Source organism: Tyto alba, unplaced genomic scaffold (assembly GCF_018691265.1).
Source record: "Tyto alba isolate M040663 unplaced genomic scaffold, T.alba_DEE_v4.0 Super-Scaffold_44, whole genome shotgun sequence".
Lineage (NCBI taxonomy): Eukaryota > Metazoa > Chordata > Aves > Strigiformes > Tytonidae > Tyto > Tyto alba.
In genome coordinates, this window is record NW_024881320.1 from 17117585 (window position 1) to 17139150 (window position 21566).

Here is a 21566-nt window from a genome sequence, read left to right on the forward strand (position 1 = left end):
ATTGTTCTGTCCTATGGATGATGTTAAAAGACTTTATCCCTTGAACAATAGAAAAGCTTGAACTAAAAATGACAGACCCTCTCAGCTGTAAAGCCATCACGTCCTTTCATTTTGTCCTGTGCTAATAAAATACTCTGTTAATTGCTGTGGTAGTTGCTAGTAGTGCCTTTTCACCCACAGCTGTTCTGCTGTTGTTAGTCCAGCAATCTGCTGCAAAAATGAGCTTTTGTATTACTAGTGCATTATTTGATCATAGTGTTCCATTCAACACCATGAAGAAAAAGTAATGTTTATCCTGAATTCAAGACCTTTTTCATAGTACTGACTTATGCTCTGGTGCCAGTGGTTTCAAGTCTGTGGTGTCAGCAGTACAGCAGAGCTGCAGCATCCCAGGATATGTTTTGGTTTATTTTCAGGTTGATAACTGTGGTGGACACAACAGATAATCTTGTGGACATTTTTTTGTAAAAAGAAGTGTCTTTATGCAGTTCAGATGGGCACTGGGCTAGTCTGAAACTTTAAATTCTTTTTGTCAGCATAGTGGCATATGTACACAGCTTCGGATAATGTAAATGCCATCAAGCGATGTGTATCTTACAGGACTGTATGGTAGAGCCTCAGGGTGAGGCTTTGGCTTAGGCTTCTGGCCTCTTCCGTGCTATAGTCTTTCTCTGCTACTTACAGTGGTGAATAAGTTTATCTAAAAGATGTGTATGTATGTGTCTGTATATTAAAATAAACTTTTTTTGTTTCCTGTCTCTCATTCCAGATGAAGCTGCCAGTGTTATTCAGTTTGGCAAATCAGCCAAACGATCACCTGAGTCAACTCAAATTGGACAGTATGGGAACGGCTTGAAATCGTAGGTATAACAAAAGGCAGCCTCCTGAGATTATGGCGGTTAGAGTTGAGAATGTAAATTTTTTTTTTGCTTGGAGGTGTATATCTTTTTTTCCCATGAGAAAAAAAAACAAACAAACAAACAAAAAACCCCAGATGAAATCTAAATAAAGATGCCATGGTTTGGTAGACAGGAGCTCTATGAACATCTGTACTTCTTCAGTGGCAGAGAAGTCTGTCCAAAGCTGTTGACAGTGTTTTGCCATTATGTGTGTGTGATGCAGGTGATACAGATCAGAGCTGGGGAGAAAAAAAAAATGAAAGAGCAGGAAACAAAACCTTAATATGTCTGTGGCAGACAGATAGGAAAATCGAAGCAAAATAGTGTTGCAGCCTTTCACTAGGAAAGTGATCTGCTTCAAGTCAGATGGACTTAAACCTTTTCTTTTTTTATTAAATCAAACATGCATTGAGAACGAGGGGAATGATGGAAGGAATGAGAGGAGTGTAATTAAGTGGCAGAGAAATAGAAGTAGGAAGGAATTCTTACTGGTTGGAGGGGATTTGCTGGCAAAGAGAAGCGTGTTTGCTGTGGTGAACTAATGTCTGGGAAAGTTAGAGGGCTTCTATGGCTTACTCTGATCGGCTGTTCTGCTTTATGGTGTTCCATGTGGCTTGATTATTTATATGCATCCTACTGGGGAAATCTGTGGGACTCTTATAATCTGGGGGGAAAGAAAAAAAAGGGATGTAAGGGACCTTGAGATACTGTTCATACAGCTGCAGTGCAGGACAGATTCCAAATCTTGCCTATGCACTTCAGGGCAGATTTCTGTCCTATTCTTAACCTTGAGCAAGAGGCATACTATATTACAGCTAAGAAATGCAGACTGAAGCCTAAGCATGCAAAAGGTAGGCTTTGGTATTTTGTTAAGCCAATCTAAAGAGAACGGAAGTGACAGAACACTAATCCTTCTTTTGATGCCACGTTAATTTTTCTCTGTTAAGGTCTTTTTGGACAAGTTGGGTAATAGGGGAAAAGAGAAGATGGGGAAGGCACTAATAGGGGTAGGATAGTGGGGAGGAAGATAGGGCTGTCCCTTTTTGTGACAACTAGCTGCTAAGTTGCATTAGCTGAAGTGTCAGTGAGTCTTTTGAATTAGACATTAGGAAATAAATTGTCTGTCTCCCAGAAACTTGTCTGCTGTTACTCATTCTGTGCACAGCAAAATGAAGTGTGCATTTGCATTCTCACCTACATTTCTGCTTGTATATTTGAAGGTTATTGTCACATCTCACTTTAGTAATCTTTTTTAGATTTTTAAAAAAATGCTTTTTTAAAAAAAACTTTCTAGATTGTATGAGCCTGGAAAGCAGCACTGTACTTTGCACCTTTTAACTGTAACTGGTGTTAAATGTTTTGAAACGTTATGAAAATGTCCAGATTGAGATACCTTTTGAAAGTAATGAGATGCTTAGAGAGAAATGGTGGTTATTGTTTAAGCCTTTCTTCTGCCTTACCTGGTATTGGCATCTCATAATTGAACATAATGGGAAGAAAACTCAGTAATGCGGTCTGTTTTCTAGAAAGTGTTGTGCATCAGGTGTAACGTGCAACCTGAAATGTGTCTCCAGGGGTTCCATGCGGATTGGGAAGGATTTTATCCTGTTCACAAAGAAAGATGACACCATGACTTGCCTCCTCCTGTCACGGACGTTCCATGAGGAAGAAGGCATTGATGAGGTTTGCATGTACTTTGTTGTAATGAACTAATCTGGTGAATGCTGTCTCATCTGAACTTCCCTAGCTCTCACACGAGGAGTCTATGTCAGTGTTGATTGCCACTCTGGTTGCATCAGTGTATGGTTTTCTCTTGGTGATACACTTGTAGGGCTTCTGCAAAGTCATCAAAGATTTTTTTTCCTTTTGGTTTTAATTCTGTTTGAGAGGTCTCTCCAAACTACAGCAAGTTTGAAGGGCTTGTTTTGGTCCCTTAAAGTTGCTTACACTGAGTTCAGGACATGCCCAGACTTCTTGCATTTTCCTTGTCCCACAAAATTTGAGATGTATTTAAATTTATTGCTTTGTTTTGATTTTCTTTAGAGAACTAAAGGTATGATTGAAGTTGCTACTCACAGGCCGTAAGCTCCAGCCATGTCTCTTCTTTGGATCTTTTAATTTTTTAATAAAAAAATCAGTGTGGTTCTATCTATTGAAGACTTATATATCTTAATAGACAATTCAGGCATTGTTGTTTCGTTTCCAGACTCTTAACATGAAAGTATTTTTTTGCTCAAGCACAAGTATTTCCAGGCAAGGCCGATAATGAAGGGTTTTAAATTTGCACTGGGATAGTATCTAAGAAAGCTTTTTCCATTGTGATAGTGAAGGGAGCTCTACAAAGAACCTGTTGAGGGGAGCAGTGCTTGCTAGTAGCCAGCTGATGGCTGAAGCAAATTGGGAACAGTGATGTAGTTTCTAAAGTGGCTCTGGAGCCAGAAATTTTGGCTTGATCTCAATTCTAAAGTGAGAATGGGATTCACTGTCCTTGATAGGCAGCTGCAGTCTATAATTCTGTGTTTTTGTTCTAAACGACAAAACACCAATAACCTTGCTAGAATCCTATAAAAACAATAGAGTGAGATCAGGATGGGAAGGATATTTGAGTTCAAGAGAGAAGTTAAGTACAGAGGTTGGCATTTTTAAAGAAGCAAAGTTTGGGTGTTTTTTTAGTATTATGAAAGTTGTTACAAGTAGTAGAGAAAAGACATTGAGCGTGTGAGTAGCCAGTATCATACATGTTACTTGGGAATGGTTCAGTCTAAGACTGGGTGTTGTAGGAAGGCAACTCAGAGGCTGGCAAAGAGGGGTCCTTGAGCATTTGACTGATGTGCAAATCACTGAAAAGCTAGGAAGGGCTCTTGCAGTGACTTAGCAGGCTGTTGGAAGGGGTAAATTGCTCGGCCATGATCTGCAGGAGGGGCTGACTGGCGTGGGTAAGCCTGAGTCCCTCTTAGTATGATGCAATTTGCAGGTCATAGTTCCTCTGCCCACCTGGAACGCACAAAGCCAGGAGCCTATGAGTGACAACATGGAGAAGTTTGCTATTGAGACAGAGCTAATTTACAAGTATTCCCCTTTCAAATCAGAACAAGAAGTGATGGAGCAGTTTAATAAGATCTGTGGTGAGAAAGGTATGTACGGACAGTGCTGGTCACAGGCAAGGTATTTGGGGTTTGGCTGGGATTCACCTGATCAACTTGTTATTTGCTCAGGCACCTTGGTGATCATCTTTAACCTCAAACTAATGGATAATGGAGAGCCAGAGCTGGATATAACTTCTGACCTGCGAGACATTCAGATGGCAGAAACACCTCCAGAGGGAACGTAAGTGTGATGTGTGTTACAGGCACCCGGGCTCTGATCAAATTATGTGTAGGGTTTGGCTATATACTTTGTATATGTGTTTTTTAAAAACTTCTCTTCCTGTAGTGAATTGGAGAAAGTAGAAGATGTTTCGTTTGTTCTTTATTAGTTTTGAGTTCACATGTGTAAATGGCCCGTGGGCGTTACGGTTGTATGTTTGGTGTGAATGCCTGCATTGGCTTGTCTCAGCTTAGTCAAAGCAGCAAACTCAATGCCCTTCTGTAGGCACCTTAAAACAAAGGAACTCTAAGCTATAGGTTTAATTTTCTACAGTCTTCGAAGATGTTTTTGTCAGAATGACAACCAGTTGTATGTCTCTGCTGCTCTCAAACTGATGTTCAATTTTATCATTAAATGAACCCTGGAAAAATGCAAAGTGCCACACAGGTCAGCCTCCACAAGTGAATGTTACGTGTGGGTGGAGGAGGGGTGTATCACCACATCTTTCTGGGAGCAGGAGCATCTCATGGACTTCCCTGCAGAGGAGGAAGGATGTGCTCAGAGGACCCTGTTCAGGGCGAGCTGAGTGTGAGTTGTTCACTTGTAGCATGAAAAGGAAAAACTGAGCTGAACTGAGCCAAATGCTTGATTAATCCCAGAGCTCCATGGGAACACCTAATAAGTTTTACTTTTTTTTTTTTATGAGATTACATACTTCTTCCCTCAAGTGCTTGAATTTCCCATAGAAATACAGTAAAAACACTAAAACTAGCAATTTCTGTATGTATTAGCTTGATGCTATTGAGTACACAGGTACAGCAAACTCCTTGGGGACCTTCAGGGGTCTAATATGCTTCTCAGTTCCTTTAATGCCTGCAGGTGAGCTTTCAGAATTGCCACTGATCACAGGAAGGGGGGCTTCTTCCTCCTGACCTTGTGGTACCCATTTCTGTGTGTGATCAGTGCAGTTTTTGTTGGAGCATACTCCTGACTAACCGAATGGTAAGAGAACGCATTAGCAAGTGGGGCACACACTTAATGTTAAATGGTCCAGTTCATAGATTTGACCTTTATTATCCAGCTGCATTCAAAAATTCCTTTTCAAGCTACAGTGATATGTGCATTAGTGTTTTGTAATAGTATTTAAAATGTATAGCTCAATAGAAAATCTCTGTAGCAGACATAGGTGAAAAAATTTAACTTTTTAAATTTTTACACTTCATGTAGCTGCATGGTAATTAAAATAGTAAGGCCTTTTCTTTTACCTAGCTTTATTGCTGAAGGATGTCTCTTTGGCATGTTTTGAAGTAGATTGCTATGAGCTGAGATAATAACAGTTACAGTTGCATGAGGTGTGAATCCTGCCATAGGTGCTTAAAATACATCAGGGGTAGTGCAGAGCAGTCTGGGGAGGTGCTTCTGTTGGTCACTTGGCTCCTAGGTAGCAGTTTATTGGGAAATGAGAATCTTACAAGTTTTGTCCATGGAGAAACTTGTTCATTTGGTTTGGATAGAGGAGGAGGCTCTGTGACAGCAGTATGTCATGACTCTTCTTAATTGGAGGGGTATGAAGGGGAAAAAACTGTGAAGGAAATAGGAATCAGAATGCAGACTGACAGAGACTCCAAGATGAGCACTCTGACAAAGAGATAGTGATTACTCAGCATGTGAATCGATGGATTCATCTTTGGGCTACATGGACCAGACTGGGAGAATGTCTGCTGTTAGTCCTACAAGGAAATGCTGAGTAAAGTCTGTGTAAACATCCCTCTCTTGCAGAAAGCCTGAGCGCCGCTCCTTCCGTGCCTATGCTGCTGTGCTTTATATTGATCCCAGAATGAGGATCTTCATAAATGGACACAAAGTACAAACCAAACGGCTTTCATGCTGCCTGTACAAGCCAAGGTAAGTGTTGGACCCAAAGTCTGCAGACGTGTGGGAATTTTTGGAGTTGCCTTACAGAAAAGGTTTAGCATTTTGCTCTCCAGGTGTATCCTGTGTAATTCCAAACAGATGGTAAGAGAATGGGATGTAGTATTGACATCATGGGAAAAGAGGTAGATAGTGGAAAACCTAATGCCTTTGAAAATGGCATGAGCAATTTGTGTAATTTGGCTTCCTTTCAGAGCAGATGGAAAAATGAAGATACTGGTTGTTCAAAATGTCATATCCATAAAAATCTGTTTGGTAACACTTTTTTTTTTTTTTTTAAATAGGACAAGAAAATACGTATGGTGGGTGTTAGGTCTATTACTGAAAAGAAACTAAGCTGAGCACTTTGAAACAGTTGCTTTGAAAATTAACTTTTATATGTAGCTAATCTAGGTTTGAGTAGAGATTGGGAAATGCTTTTCCATATCTTCCTTTTAAATTCCCTTAAACAAAAACTTGAAAGTGAGCTGAGATGTGCTGCCAGTTGGCTTAACAGTGATTGGAAAAGGTTATGGAGGATGGAAGGGGAAAGAAAAACATGTATGTAAGCCTGCTTCAGGCAACAGTGTTCTGTCCCTGGGAGCACACAGGCTGCATTCTAGACACCTTAACATGATTTGTCTTAATAAAATAGCAGTAATCTTATAGAGTTTTTGCAGATTAATATAGCATTTTGGATTGCAGTAGTGTTTCAACAGTGTGGGCTCACTATCAACCCATCAAGTGCTTTCACTAGCCACGATCCAATGTCATGCCATTGATTGCTGCCCTAATAGCCTGGCCAGTTTTCCACTTATAATATGGTCTGTCTGACAGGCTTGTACTTACTCAGCTTCTTAAATAAAAATGTGTGAAACTTTCAGTGGTCTCCCTTTGTTGACCAAGCCAGTCATTTCATTGTGGAAGGCAGTCGGTAGGCGCAGCTTGACTTGCTGCTGTAAATCCTGATTTGCTGGGTAGAGAATCTCTGAATTTCTGACTACGTTTTACTTGCATGTGAATGCCATGTGCTGCTTCCTCTTGCGCTGCAGTCCAACAAAAGTACTATGGGGAAAAAGCAGAGAAGGGCACAGGTTTTCTCATCAAAGACTTGCTAGACTCAAAGGCAGGATGCCATTGTTATAGGATGGTGCTAGCATTTTCATGGTAACGAGGACCGAGTCACCCCAGGTGTTTATCTGCCTCAGTAGCTTCTTTTACAAGGGGTCAGTAGTCGATGCCTGGGGAGGGATATGAGAATTTTGTTCTATACCATAGAAATGTTTCCTGTGGAAAAGAGGCTGTGTTTTTTAGGCAATTTAGACAGCAGCTCTTCTAGGTCCCTATCACCATTTCTGTGTCTGTTTTTCATTGTTTTGGGGGAATAGTTGCAGCTGTAGAAGGGGAAATGAAAATTGTAACTGCTCAGCAATGGTAATTCATGACCGAGGAACGATCTGGCATGGAGGGCAGGAATGCTCAACCACAGAATGGGTTACACTGCCTGATGAGATAAGAAATGCTGCCACATTGTGTCATAACAGTGGTGTAATGCCGAGTGCTCAGGGGCCAGTTGTGGTAAATGCAGCTGCTGCTGGGGGATGAACCCAATGAGGGGCTAAGGCGTCCAATGCTGATGCTCACAGGATCAATGCTGGTGCAGATGTATCTAACAAATCTGCCTGTACTGTATTTTTGCAGACTCCTTGTAGATCTGCTTATGGTAAAAAATTCACTAACACTGTAAAGACATTTACATTTAAAATCCCCACTCCTGCAGCAGATTAGTAAAGTCTGTGCAAACAAGGCCTTCCTGTAGAGCACAGTGTAGATCTTCTTGGGCTTGGGGCAATTATCATAGCCTTACCAGATCTCTCTGGAGAGTGTCCAGACTGCTTCCTTCTGGTCTCAGACTCCTGATGCCAAGTTTGGGCTCCAGAAGCAACGTGACCATTGGGACAAGCCATTGAAGCCTTCACTGTGGGTTCTGAGAGCCAGTGCAGCTCTTGGGGTAGGTGCTCACACTGTGCCCTGGACAGGTGGTGGAAACTCAGTCTTTTACCTTCAGACACCTGAGCAGAGCTTAGTCTGCCCTGGGTGGCTCTTTCCCAAGGAAAAAACAGTAAATCAGTCCATTCTGAGAGTGAAGTTACTCTGCTTTTACAGCTATAGGTGATTTTTTTTTTTTTCTCCCTTAACCTGCTGAAAAGAGTTGCTTATGTGCTCGATTTTTCTTTTGGAGTTGGAGCCAGAGCTCATGCGTCACTATTTAGCTATTGGGCTTTGAGTTCTCTGCAGGTTAGTACTACTCCCCTGTACTTGTACAGGGACTCCACTTTGTCTAGGGGCACATGGAGAAGTGTACCACCATTAAGATTTCCCTTTAGAGGACAGCTGATGCATCAGCAATGGTCAACTCTTTACTATAGCTGTTTTTTGCAGAGCTTCAGTAGCCTAGGCCAGGTAACTGTTGAACTTTCCTGGTCCAGCAAAGGGATAGGTAACAGGCAGTGAAGGTTCCCCTGTCATACAGCCCAAGTAGGTGGTACATAATTAAGGGTACCAAGGTGGTACATACTTAAGGGCTCTTTGATAGTCTTTGAGGAAGTGTCATGAAGATGTCACCTGACGGTGAGCTGGCAAATGACTCCTGATTGCTGCCTTTTTACATAATTCTTGGTGAACTTTAGGCCAGGTGTCTTTCTGCTTGAAGTGATGTTTTCATGCCTTATGCTGGATATCGGTAGGTTACAGCCCTCAGCTTGTCTCTCTGCCACCTGGTCTGCTTTCAAGATCTGCTCAGGAGGATTGCCCTCAGGAGGTGGTGGCTCCCCTCCTACTGTAGGGCTGTAAGTCAGATTGCCTCCATCTCTGAAGGAAAAGCTTGCATGTGGCTTGTCTGCAGGTTAATGTGTTGCTGTTAGAGAACAAAGAATGTAAATCCATCATGGGCTTTAGGGTATTTAAGTGCCTTTACTGTTCTTTGTGGGGAATAACAGCTTGCCTCCTGAGCATGGCACTTATTTTCCTTTTGTCATCAGCTTTTCTGGGAGCCATGTCTCTGTGGATGGAGGCTTCTCTATGCCTTTTTGGAGCCTGTAACATCCCCGTAGCAAGGGCAGGCTGGTTTTGTGCAGATCCTTTGCCACTTTTTGCAGGTATGATACCACAGTACCAGCTTCCCTGGGAATGGCTTCTGTCTCCCAAAGGATTGCTTCCATCCATTCCCTCCCACAGTAACTGTTTGAGCTTGTTTAGCAGCACAGGCTGTGCAGGCAGAAGTAGCCAGGACATATGCAAGGGTGTCCCTTCATGCAGGCACTCCAAGGCACTTGTAACAAACATCCTGAAGCTGCGTGTGTTTTACTGTTGTGTCCTGCACACTTCTTGTATGTCTGGCCTGTTTCTGTACGTCTTTGCTAGATATGCTGTTCCAGACCACTTAAATAGTGGCTTTCTTGACTGTGACTGAAGTCATTTGGTGTTGGAAAAGAAAGTGAAACAGGATGGTCAGCACGACGTTGGCTCATGGTGCCTGTCTGGGACACCCTGCAATTTCTCGCACTGCACCCTGTTGCAAAGGAGTGCTGTCCTGCCTCATGAGCTGGGTGTGCTGAGATAATTCAGCTGCACCCTGTTGTTTTTTTTTTTTTTATCTCAGGAAAGTCAGGTGGGATGTGGATGAGGTAATTTAGTTACACCAACACATTGAAAGCAGTCTGGTTTTCAGAATGTGTTCTCTTTCTCGGCCCCGGGTAGCTTTAATTGCCCTTAAGTAGATTTGAGGAGATGGTGCCACCATAAACCTGACTCTGCATCTCCTAACATGGTTACTGGGTGATTTCAGGAAGAGGTAGCACCTGCTTTTTCCTCAGTGGGGAGATCCTTGTGAATAGAGGAGAATTAGTTAAGTAAATGCAGAAATGTGTTTAAGTGTACTGTGCTTGTGGTGTGAGTTTTCTGGATTTGGAAACGGGTTTTCTGTTGATCAGACTATTTCTGACATCAGTATTGATATCCATGTGTGCTCACCCACAGAAATGTACCTAAATGAAATTTTTCATCTGTGCAAGGTGATTTCTTATGGATCCTGATGGATTATCTGCCATTTGGGGGGATCTTGTCTCTCACTGGGATCTAAATGTGGCTCCTCCTACATTAATAAATCGGTCAATCAAGTCTTATGTCCTTCTGTGTTTCTGCCTCTCTGTAAAAACAGCATTTTTAGTGGCTTTTGCTTTGGCTAAATGCTGGAGAGGTTTGGTTTGTTTTTTTTTTTTTTCATAAAAAGTTGTATGGGATGGGAATTTCTTCTTGATACATCCAAAACCTCGTTGTCTTAAGGCAGTTTGTGTTGCTTTTGGCTCTGATCATCCTTCTTGGTGTCATCTCCTCTTCCCCAATTACATGCCTTTTCACAGAGATGATGCATACTCACAAGCTTCTGCCTTTTATACACGCCTGCCTCTTTCATTCTGCAGTAGTCAATCAGATTGTGATCTGCATTTGGCATGTTATGATACAGGGAAGATGAAACAAGCCACTGCAACTCAAGCACAATTTCCAAAGATGTGAGTCAGATGTGTAGCATGCAGAAATGTCCTGAAACTTCAGAGCTGAAACTTTAAGCTCTGTTCAAGCTCATTCTCTGCAGAGAGTAGCTCTGCCACTTACAGGCTTTCAGGTAGCCCTGCATGGAGATGGGTACTGTCAGACTGTAGCTGTGGACAGCTGCTTGCAGGAGAAAGGAAGGGTTATTTATCTGTAATGGGAGGTTTTTGAGAAGCCTTCCGTATATATTCACTCTTTCTTTCTGCTTCTGAATAAGTTATTCCTCTAAACCTTGGGATTTCCTCCAGGAATATGGATATATTTCTACCCCAATGGCTAATACAGAAGGGGGGTGTTGTTGTTGCAGCTACTACTAAAGCATCTCTAACTTAAAAATTTTTTGCCTAACTGCATCCAAAAATGCCCAGTTCCTGATATGTAAACCTCCTTCTCCATTTACTGAATCTGTTGAGTAGAGTAGCATGTGGAGATCTTATTCTTTCATACAGTGATGAAATCTTGGTATGACCTTACTGCTGAGTTTGCTGATTAATAAGTTTTGATCATCACAGGATGTACAAATATACTTCAAATCGTTTCAAGACCCGTGCAGAACAAGAGGTGAAGAAAGCAGAGCACATGGCAAGGATAGGTGAGTCTTTGAGGTATGCATGCATTCTGATTTTGCTGTAGCGAAGAAAAGGAGTGAAAGAGGCTGCCTTGCTGGATATGACCTGAAATTGCTTGCTTATGTGATCATTATGGTTGCTCAGGAAGTTAGTTATTACAGCAACTAAGCATGACCCAGACTGACTTCCATGCAATGGAAGAAATGTACATTGTTTCCTAAGACCACTTCCTCTGGGGAATACCTACAGAATAACCCTTGGAGTCACAGCTGTCTGCCCTTGCTCCATCTGAAGCCTGGCTAAGGTGTTGCCCTGTTACCCCACAGTTCTGCTCTCACCTTTTGCACATCATCAGCTTTTGGTTCTGTTTGCCTTCTGCTCCTTCCCTGTTGAGGCAGTTGTTCAAAAAATAAATTTTTATTCTGTCACTTGATGTAAAATGATTGGTCTGGATATACAAAGGAGTCCTGGTTTGTTTCTTAGGGTTTTTTTCCCTTCATGATATACCTTTTGTCCATCTACTTTTCCCTTCCTGTTATGTCCTGTAGTCCTCAAGAAAAGCCCAATTTGACATTATAAAAATTGAATAAGCATATAAATGTGGCATATAACTTAATTAAATTTGCACAGATTTAACACACAAAGCAGTCTCCCTAACCCCTGATGGGGAAATGCTGTAGTTAAGGAGGAATCTTGGAAGTTGTAAGACATGTTGATCTCTATCTTCTAATCATTTCATAAATCAACTTTATAAATCAATCAGAGGTATGTGTCCTTTCTCCCTGTGTAAGAGCTGCCCTAGGCATGTGTGTATATGTGTGTGCAGATCAATACAGAAGTGATGGTGCCACATTCAGCCTGTGAAGAGTCATTAAGGACAATGTGATTTTGACTTTGCCCAAAGCAAAGCAGCAAAATTAAATTGTGTAAATTTCTGTGTTCCCCGTTCCTTCTTTATGAAGTACAACCTAACAAGATAGACTTGAAACTATATAGTATAAGCAGACTTTATCCTGTGCCTCAAGCCTCATGAATTAATTTATTTTTTAGATTGAGTCTTATAGCCAAAGCAGGTGTTCAGCACACACTTCCAATGCCTTTCAAGAAGGAGCAAATAGTATAATTTAGAGAGGTTCCTTTCTTGTAGCAGTCCATGAGGCTTTCATGATGTTTAAAAGATGAGCTTTAGTGTCCTGACACTGAAAAATACTGCCATTCGGTGTCCCAATGCTAAGAACAAATACCATTGGCATGGAAATGTAAACTCATTTTCATCACCAAAGCTCTGGTGGTGAAGCGGGTGATGAGCAAAGAGCTTTGAACCTGGGGGTGAAAACTCACAGCAGACCTCAGACTGTTTTCTCCAAGATTTAATCATGTGAAGCCTCCAGGACTAAAACATGCTTGTTGCATTAATCTCGGCTTCAGTGGGACAGATCTCATTTATTTTCTTCTACAAAAATGAATTTAATCTGTAACAACTGAGTTCTTTTTTTCTGCTGTTGATAGAAAAGATGAACTTCTTATCATCTCCAGCATATGTTTTCTCTTGAGGATGCACACTGATCTTAGGAGGGCTCTTTACCAGGGAATGATTTGCAGTTTTCTCTTTCAAAACTAGGGGTGCATTGTGTGAAATGGTGGGTCTCAGCTGAGCTAACTGCAGTTCCAGTATGCTGTGGCTGCCTGCTAGAGATGTGTTGGAATCCATCACACTGTAGAACTCTACTGAGGGATTGATGAGTCTCTGCAGGTAGCATATGAGCTTTTTGAACCAAAACTTATGATAACTGAAAAATAGCTATAGAGGAGGAAGGAAATTTTGTTTAAAAAAAGAAAAATTAAAAAAGACGTACGGGCAGCTCCGACTGTTGGTGTTAACGGCTTTGGCATATCTAAAGAGTCATGGCTCAGGAGTGAAGATTTACATATATTTAAGATGAGGAAAAGGAACTCTTCATTCCCTGGGAATTGACTTCCTGACACATACAATAAGCATCCAGATCCCTAAACGAGTAAATGCACCCAGGAAAGAAGTACTGTTCTTGAGCAAGGTAACTGTGAGAGACCATCAGCTGCTTTCTGTATATTTCTGAACCAGCACTGAATACTGCAGTATTGTCATTGCCTGGTTTCAGGAAATCATCTCAGAAAGTTTGAAAAGCAAACAAACAGAAAGGGTGAGGAGTTACGTGGATGTCCAGTACTGAAAGTCATTAACAGCTGTGTTCTGCACTGGGTATTAGTCTGGAGTATTTTAGTGTGTCCAGTGATTCGCTTGGCAGTACCATGGGTATGCCATGCCTATTGTCCCCTGGGAGGATGTGAATATGGATTCTAGCTGCTGTATGCTCATTTTCCTGCCTAGGGGGATGCATTTTTGCCCATTAGGGCCTCAACCCTCAGACTTGTAACTGAGTCATTCCCTGTCAGCCATACCTTCTCATTTGTCATTGCATTAGTGGATCAGGTTTGACCTGTGCCCTTATGGGTTACTGCTATGTTCTTCCCCCCAGGTACAGTTGCATTTAGCTCACCAGCTTCTACCATAGAAGCTTTCAGTTAAATGGACCAAGCATTTTAATCAGTCTCCAAACTCCTGTGTTTTCACATTTACCCAAGCTGTCTTGATGAAGTCAGTTGCACAGTGCAGTTCTGCTGTAACTTGCTTGGTAAGATGCAGTGAACCTCAGTGTGCTTCTGTGGGAATTACTGGAACAAAACTCAAATGTAACACTACATAGAAGGGAATTATGTACATTTCTGCAAGTAATGCTGACCGTGGCACTGAGGACGGTGGATACTGGTTATCAAACACTGGCTACAGTATGTGGATTCCTTCTGGCTGGCAACTGAGCGCTGCTTTTTGGACAGGTGCTTGCTAATCTCTAGGAGCCAGTGGCTATTCTGCCATCTTCTTGCTTACCTCATCCTCCATTAATCTTGGGCAAGATTGTTCCTCCACTGTTGTGTTTCCTTGTTTTGGGTGTCTCACAGCCACAGTGAGCCACAGTAAGTCAGTTCCTTATCCACTGAGTGCTCCATCCATCACATCCATGTCTCTCCAATTTAGAGATGAGGATGCCATGTGAGACAGTGTCAGATGCTTTGCACAAGCTCAGATAGATGATGCCAGTTGCTCTTCCCTTATCCATTAACTCTGTAACTCCATCGTAGAAGGCCACCAAATTTTTCAGGCACAATTTACCCCTAGTGAAGCCATGTTGGCTGTCACTAATCGCTTCCTGATTTTCCATGTGCCCTAGCATAGTTTCCAGGAGGATCCGCTCCATGATCTTGCTGGGCACAGAGGTGACACTGACTGGCCTGTGGTTCCCCAGGTCTTAATTTTTTCCCTTTTTAATAATGGAGTTATGTTTCCCATTTTCTAGTCAGTGGGAACTTGCCATGACTTCTCAGATGTGATGGATAGTGGCACAGATCGTGACACAAATCATGTCTGTGGCTGCCAGCACAAGCCAGTCTTCTAACCTGTGCTTTATTGTTTCTTCTAGTCATCTTGCATGTAAACATTTCTGTTTTGTACTTTATTTATACCAGTCTATTTCTGTTAGAAATGTCTACACTTCACAAACACTGCAGTACCACTCCATCCTCTTTCAAAAATGCCCATGCTTGGAAGCTCGGGAGCATTGTGGCAAGGTCAGTGCTGCATCCACAGCACATGTGCCTGAGTTGGGTGCTTACAGGTGGCAGCTGCAGCTCCAACTTTCCCTGCCTAAGGAGGGCTTTACTTGCCAGTCCACATTTACCCCTGTGGACCTCATAGCCAGTGGGACAGAGGAAGATTAGTTACTCAACGAGTTCTGGTACATCTGTGAGCAGAACAGACCTCTGACCTGAAAGGGAGCATGAGAGGGTTGTAACCAATGTGCTTTTGGATGGAGAGCATGCAGATGCAAGGTACGCAGTGCTAATTTACCAAAGCACCTTGTGTCTCAATTTTAGGAAGGGATCTCCTTGCTGAAAATGAAATTTATTGAATGAATCTTAAGCGATATGAAGGTACATCTATTGCCAGGCAGTCTTGTTGGTAGTATAGGAGAGAAGTGAAAAGGGGAATTTCTTTTAAGTGGTATAATATGCGTGCAAAGATCAGGTGTAGTGGTAAGTTTTCAGAACACTGTGTCCTGTTTTGTGTGTAGTACAGCTTCGACTTTTTCCAGGCAAAATTTAGCAATTGTCAAAGATAAAAGCATTTATGAGACTAGTCCTTTCCCTCCATCTCTGCAAGAAAAATACCTCTTCAAGGTAATTTCAAGGCTCCTTTTCAAGCCTGAACTCAGACTTCCTTTTGTGAGAGCCTTTCTCTGCCTTCACACTTCTGGGCAGAACAGGCAGGGTCACTTGCATCCACTTCCACTTCCTTACTAACTTCCTCATGGATCTTTCCTTTAAACATGCCTTTGCAAATTTTAGCACTGCTATTATGCTGGTGTTGACTGCGACCTCTGAACAAGTTTAAGATGATATGTTGGTGGTGCCCTCTCATATGTAAGGTTTTATTTTGTACCTGTTTGTGTTACCTGCGTACATGTCAGACCAGCAAAGGCTCGTGTCTGGTCTCAGGTGAATGCCTTACGATACGCTGTCTGTACTGAATGGTTGACATCATCCTTTTCCCTGTGTGTTTCAGCGGAGGAGAAGGCTCGTGAGGCAGAGAGTAAAGCCCGTGCCCTTGAGCTGCGCCTCGGAGGGGATCTCACGCGGGAGTCCAGGGTGAGCCTTGTGCTTTGGCAGCACGTCACATTTGAGGCACTGGGGGACAGTTCAGAGCGCTGGCTCTGGGGCAGCGCTGGCCGGTCAGCACCCAGTGGTAGCACCTGGTCACGCAGCTGGCAACTTCAGTTGGCGGTGAGTCGCCAGCGCTGTTCAGGCAGCTCTGTGGTCTCGTCACCACCGGACTTTCTTCAACATCTACATGTGATCTCCAGCCCAAGTGGGAAGCATGCTGACGTTCCCCTGCCCACAATCTCCCCTTTATCCTGAGTGGGAAAGCAGCTCCTGGCCACAAGGCACTTTGTTTGATGTCAGCCTCTGCAGAAGAGGCCAGGGGAGTGCGAGGTATTTGAACAGAAGTGAAATTGGGTGCTTTTTGGCTGTTTCCCCCTGCCCCGCCTGTGCAGCTGGCTCCAAAGCATTTGGGCAGGGGCTTTTGGAGGAGCTGTTTGCTTCTTCCCAGTGGGGCTGTGGCTCTTGACAGGGGCAAGGCTGAGACCCAGCCTGCCGCTGGGTGAGAGGAGGGCTTGTGTGTTTGCCAGGTGAGTCAGCAAGTGACACCAGCTTAAAATCACTGTACTTCCTAGTGGCATCTAATGGAAACAACAGTATCCAAGAACCCTGGCTGTTTCTCTGTGGCTCCATTACCCTCTGATTTCAATTCCCTTAGACATTCAGATACATCTAGACATTTTCTTCCAAACAACTGTGTAGCTGCTTAAACAACCCAGCAGCAAGTGCTGCCCGAAATGTAAAGATGTGTTGATTGTCACTCTGCACTGTTCATGAATTCTTTACATTTAAAACATTTCTGAGGTATCCTTGAAGGGGGAAGAAAATCATAGAAGTGAGTTGATTTAATGAATTTCACAGCAGCAGTTTTACTGTGCGATGCCTGTTTGCAGGTGATGCTACGTCAAGTCCAGAACTCGGCGATAACCATGCGCCGGGAGGCTGATGTCAAGAAAAGGATCAAGGATGCAAAGCAGCGGTGAGTGCAAGGTGGTTCAGAGCTGTGATTTTCTCAAGCTGTTCACTCCATGTGCTCAGATGTCTCTCCTACTTTGCTTCTGTGGTAGAGGGAGCAGTTCAGCACAAAGTTTAAATATCTGTGAGTGTCCTGTATGCCCTGGCTGTTAAACCAAGGGGACTGAGTTTGTTAGTCTGGTTGCTTCTGCTATTCCCTGCTTACTTGCTGCTGATAGACATATTTAGATTTGACTTGTCTTCTGTAGATGTTTCCCTGGTTCTCACATCAGCTGTTTTCACTCTTTCGCTTTTTCATCTGCAGGTAAGATTCAGGAAGGCAAACAAATGTTAGCAAGTTACAGTGAAATGTCTTTTAGAGTTGTAGATGTTTTCTAAAAACTTGATGAGTTCTGTTATAGTCAGTGGTATGAAATCCCAAGACATTGTTCTAACTTACCTCCGGTTGCAGTTCACTTTGCTAATGATATACTCACAGGAATATTTCACTCTTCATGTATAGTTTTTTTGAAAATTTGTCATATGCATTTCATAAATGAAGTCGTAACCAGAAACCAATGCTCTTAAAACAAATGCAGAGTCTGAGAAAGTTAGGGATTTATATATACCAAGTCTTCGTTCCCACCTAGTTGTTTTGCATGCTAGTTTACATGGCTGCTTAGGTCAGATCTATATCAGACTTGTTGCCAGAGATAGATCTAACGCATCTTAAGATGCTATAAATAAAGAAATAAATAGAGCTTTAATTTTAAAGTGCTCAACCTGTGATCTGAAGAATGCAGAAACTCTTGGGAGAAGCCGTTTTCTTCAGCTTCCATGAACAGCTTGTCTTTTAATTATTGGTTTTGATTACATTAGTGCACAAAGTAAAATTTTGTGAATGGTCTTCTGGCCTTCCTGGCAATGGGCAAAATACTTTTGCTTTTTAAAAAGCTGAACAACAAGCAAAGAACTTGGACAATACAAGTTTGTTTGAAAATGGCTTCTTCATGTTCTTTATTGATGAGTTGGAAATGAGATATTCCAAGTTTTCTTCAGCAGTTCTTTCTGCTTGAATCTGAGAAGGTTTGTAGGCCACAAAATGGAAACCAGCTGGTTTGGAAGAATACCTCAACTGTAGAGATGTCAAAAGGTTATCTCTAGTCAGGTTTGAAATATGTGATGACAAGGAAAATATATGTATGTGACAGCTAACCAACAGCAGAGGAAAAGGCCTTTTGTCTAGATTTCTGTACCAACTTGGCCATGTGTTCTTCCAGGCGAGAGCTGCTGGGTGCTCTGCCAGCTCTGTCCAGGCACATGACGTTCCCTGTGTCCCTCCATTCATCACCAGTGATCAGAGACAGTTCAGTGGGTCAGGCTTTTCCATACTTTTGTACTTTATCCAGAAAACAGAAGAAATTCCTGAAAAAATGTGTATATGATATGAAACCTTCTTGATTGAAAGAATTTCTGTAGCCTCTCAGAAAACTGTTGAGTTATAGAGAATGTCTTAGGACAGTTTTCTGCTCTTTCTCTGGTGCTGGCTGCATCAATGAAAGAAATGCTTTCTGGTTTTCAAAGCCTGTGTACAGTCAGGTTATAAATCCAGCAGATAGGGCAGATAATAAAGTCCTGGGCTTTTGGCCCACCCCTTAATTTTAAATGGTTTGGATGATAATTTGTCTTCCTGTCCTCTCTGATAAAAATGAGATGCCCTTCCTGTTTTGTAGGTGAATGCATGTTGTTACTTGAAATTTAAGGGTCTACGTCTGTTTCCAGAAGTTAGAAAAAGAAAATCCCTGTGGTGGGTGTTTTGCCACACCTACTCATGCTCTCAAATCACAGTTGTCCACCTGGATGAGCTGAGACCAAAAGGGTAACATTCTAGCCCAGTTTCTATGCTGGAAATATTCAAAACACCTCTTGGCAAAGGTTTAGGTTTAAAATTACTGAAAGCTGCTGTTCCAGGTATTTTCCTAGTAACTTATTTTATATTCGTCTGTTTTAAAGGAACATGTGTTACAGGGTACCTATACATCTGTGTAGGGAAGAGGATGGCTTTAAACAGAAAATTAACAATCCATTTCAGGGATTTATTTTGAGATGTTTGACCATTAAGATACAATATGTAAGTCTGTCTGTAGATTATTATTGTTAAGTGCTCATGCATGCACAGCTCAAGTTCCTTTAATATCTGATATTAGTAGAGAGTCAACAGATCATTTTAAAGTATTCACTGTCTTCAACTAACCACTTAAGAAGTTAAGTTCCTAATTGAGATAAAACACATACGTGCTAAGAATTTAATGGGAGTGGGGGAGAAATAAGGGAAGTCAGAAATTAGGCGGGTGGGTAGGACAGTGGTATAGACTATGCCTTGCAATAGTTAAAAGTTTGGACCTCACATTTGATGATATCTTCAGCCTGAAACAGGATCCTCATTATGAAAAATCCTCAGCATGGATTTCATGGAAGTTGTGGAAACTACTTAATTACTTAATTTAGTCTGTTAAAGAGCAATAGCTCTGTTTGTGAGGCATGGGGATTTTGTTTGATTTATAACACAGAGAGATCTAAATTTCTTGAGGCTTTCTACATTGCAGTAGATAAAATTCATGATAATCAAAGATTCAGATTCAGAAATCCCTATGTGCTCATAAACATACTTGAGGCAAGCTTTTGTTGAAGTCATCTGCTGCATAGATAAAGCAGAAATTGTGCAAATTGCTATCCTGTCATTTCCAGAAGAAAAAGCTCTGCTTGGGCCGTATATCTTCCAGCTTTTGAACTTAGAGTAATAGCAATGTAAAACTTGTAATTACAAGAACTTTCCCAGAATTGGAATATCAAAACTGTAGTTTTCTATCAAAATCTTAATTTTCATGCTTGATCTAGCATAGAGATCTACATCTGGAAAATACAAACCAAAATAGCATTGGAGAGGACCAGTCTGTACCTAACAATGCTTTCATAAAACTAGTTAACTGTAATTTTTTTTGAACAAGCATATCTGAAGTAAAAGCCAGAATCCATTCCTGAAGAAGAACACATATCCAAATGAGTAACTAAATTATCTGAACAGATACTGTCCAGCCTAAACTGGTGTCTGTAACAAAGTTTTTTATTTAGTTCATGTTTAATTGTCATGCACCTTCAACAAACGCTTCATGTTTTTTAGAAATAACAGACTACAGGACAGGTGTTAGTAAACCCATAATGTTCAATGGTGCTGGATTTCCATACCCTCTGTCTAATGACAGTGAATACTTAGTTCTATTTTCAACATCTCTGAGACTGTTTCATTATCTTACAGGGCACTGAAGGAACCCAAAGAACTAAATTTTATCTTTGGTGTTAATATTGAGCAGCGAGAATTGGATGGCATGTTCATTTATAACTGCAGTCGACTGATAAAGATGTATGAGAAGGTGGGCCCACAGCTGGAGGGTGGCATGTGAGTTCCTGGAGATCTCTCAGCAATCTTTTTGCTTAAGTCTGGCATGTTCCTACATGTAACTTAGGCTGTGCAATAACCTTATTCTGAATTAATCATTCTTCATGAGCGTGAGGCTTACTCATTTTTTCAGCCTTTAGTTTGGATTCTGACAAATAAATTATGTTTAATATTACCAAATATTTCCCCGGTTTCTTGACAGAGACTTCTCTCTACAGAGATTTTGGTTATACCTGCAGCAGTATAAGGCTTTTGTGCTCATTGCTGGCATTTGGGGCTGATGTATACTGGTAGCAATACTGCCTCATTCTAGGAACAGGGAGAATAGGTCTTGAAAAAAAAAAAAAAAGAGATATTTGAGTTCATCTTGCTTTTTGCATACTGGCTCAAGTCTGATTTAGAAAGCTGATAAATTAAAATTAGTACTGCTGCAGGAATGGGTGGGTGATTGAGTGTAACCTGCTATCTTCAATATTGTTTCTCTGAACAATGACCTAGGAGTGACTGTGTGTCCCTCTTCCAGGGCATGTGGTGGAGTGGTAGGCGTGGTGGATGTGCCCTATTTGGTCCTGGAGCCAACCCATAATAAACAAGACTTTGCTGATGCCAAAGAGTATCGACACTTGCTAAAGGCCATGGGAGAACATTTGGCTCAGTATTGGAAGGATGTTGCTATAGGTAATGAAGCTGCACAATTACCAGGGCCTGGAAGAGGAAACTTTGGTGGCTGCAAGGCAGCTAAGGGGGGGGGGAGGGCAGCCAAGAATGCAGGTGCATATTGAGCAGGGGCTTGTTTGTCTTCCAGCCCAGAGAGGCATCATCAAGTTCTGGGATGAATTTGGTTATTTGTCAGCAAACTGGAACCAGCCTCCATCTAGTGAACTGCGCTACAAACGCCGGAGAGCCATGGAGATCCCTACCACAATTCAGTGTGGTGCGTCTGACCAGGCTGTGATTAGGATGCTGGTCCTCCCTGGGGAAGGGGGGGAGGGACTCCTGGCTGCTGTTGGGGAACAGCTAAATGGGTAGGAGATTTGAGATGAGCTTCACTATTGTTATCCCTTTCTAGAGCTTGTCTCCCTCTGTGAGTTGTCTTTGTCTGCACTT

At 42.0% G+C, this 21566-nt stretch overlaps 1 protein-coding gene across 1 annotated transcript in view; it reads left to right on the forward strand.

The window, feature by feature from the left end:
• Positions 1-21566, forward strand: part of MORC2 (MORC family CW-type zinc finger 2) — a 57462-nt gene that overhangs the window by 15017 nt on the left and 20879 nt on the right. The window contains 11 exon segments of the mRNA XM_042805669.1: positions 770-860; positions 2474-2582; positions 3874-4033; positions 4115-4226; positions 5985-6110; positions 11240-11319; positions 15954-16036; positions 16942-17027; positions 20319-20459; positions 20983-21137; positions 21265-21393. Of these exon segments, the coding sequence (XP_042661603.1) occupies positions 770-860; positions 2474-2582; positions 3874-4033; positions 4115-4226; positions 5985-6110; positions 11240-11319; positions 15954-16036; positions 16942-17027; positions 20319-20459; positions 20983-21137; positions 21265-21393 (1272 nt within the window).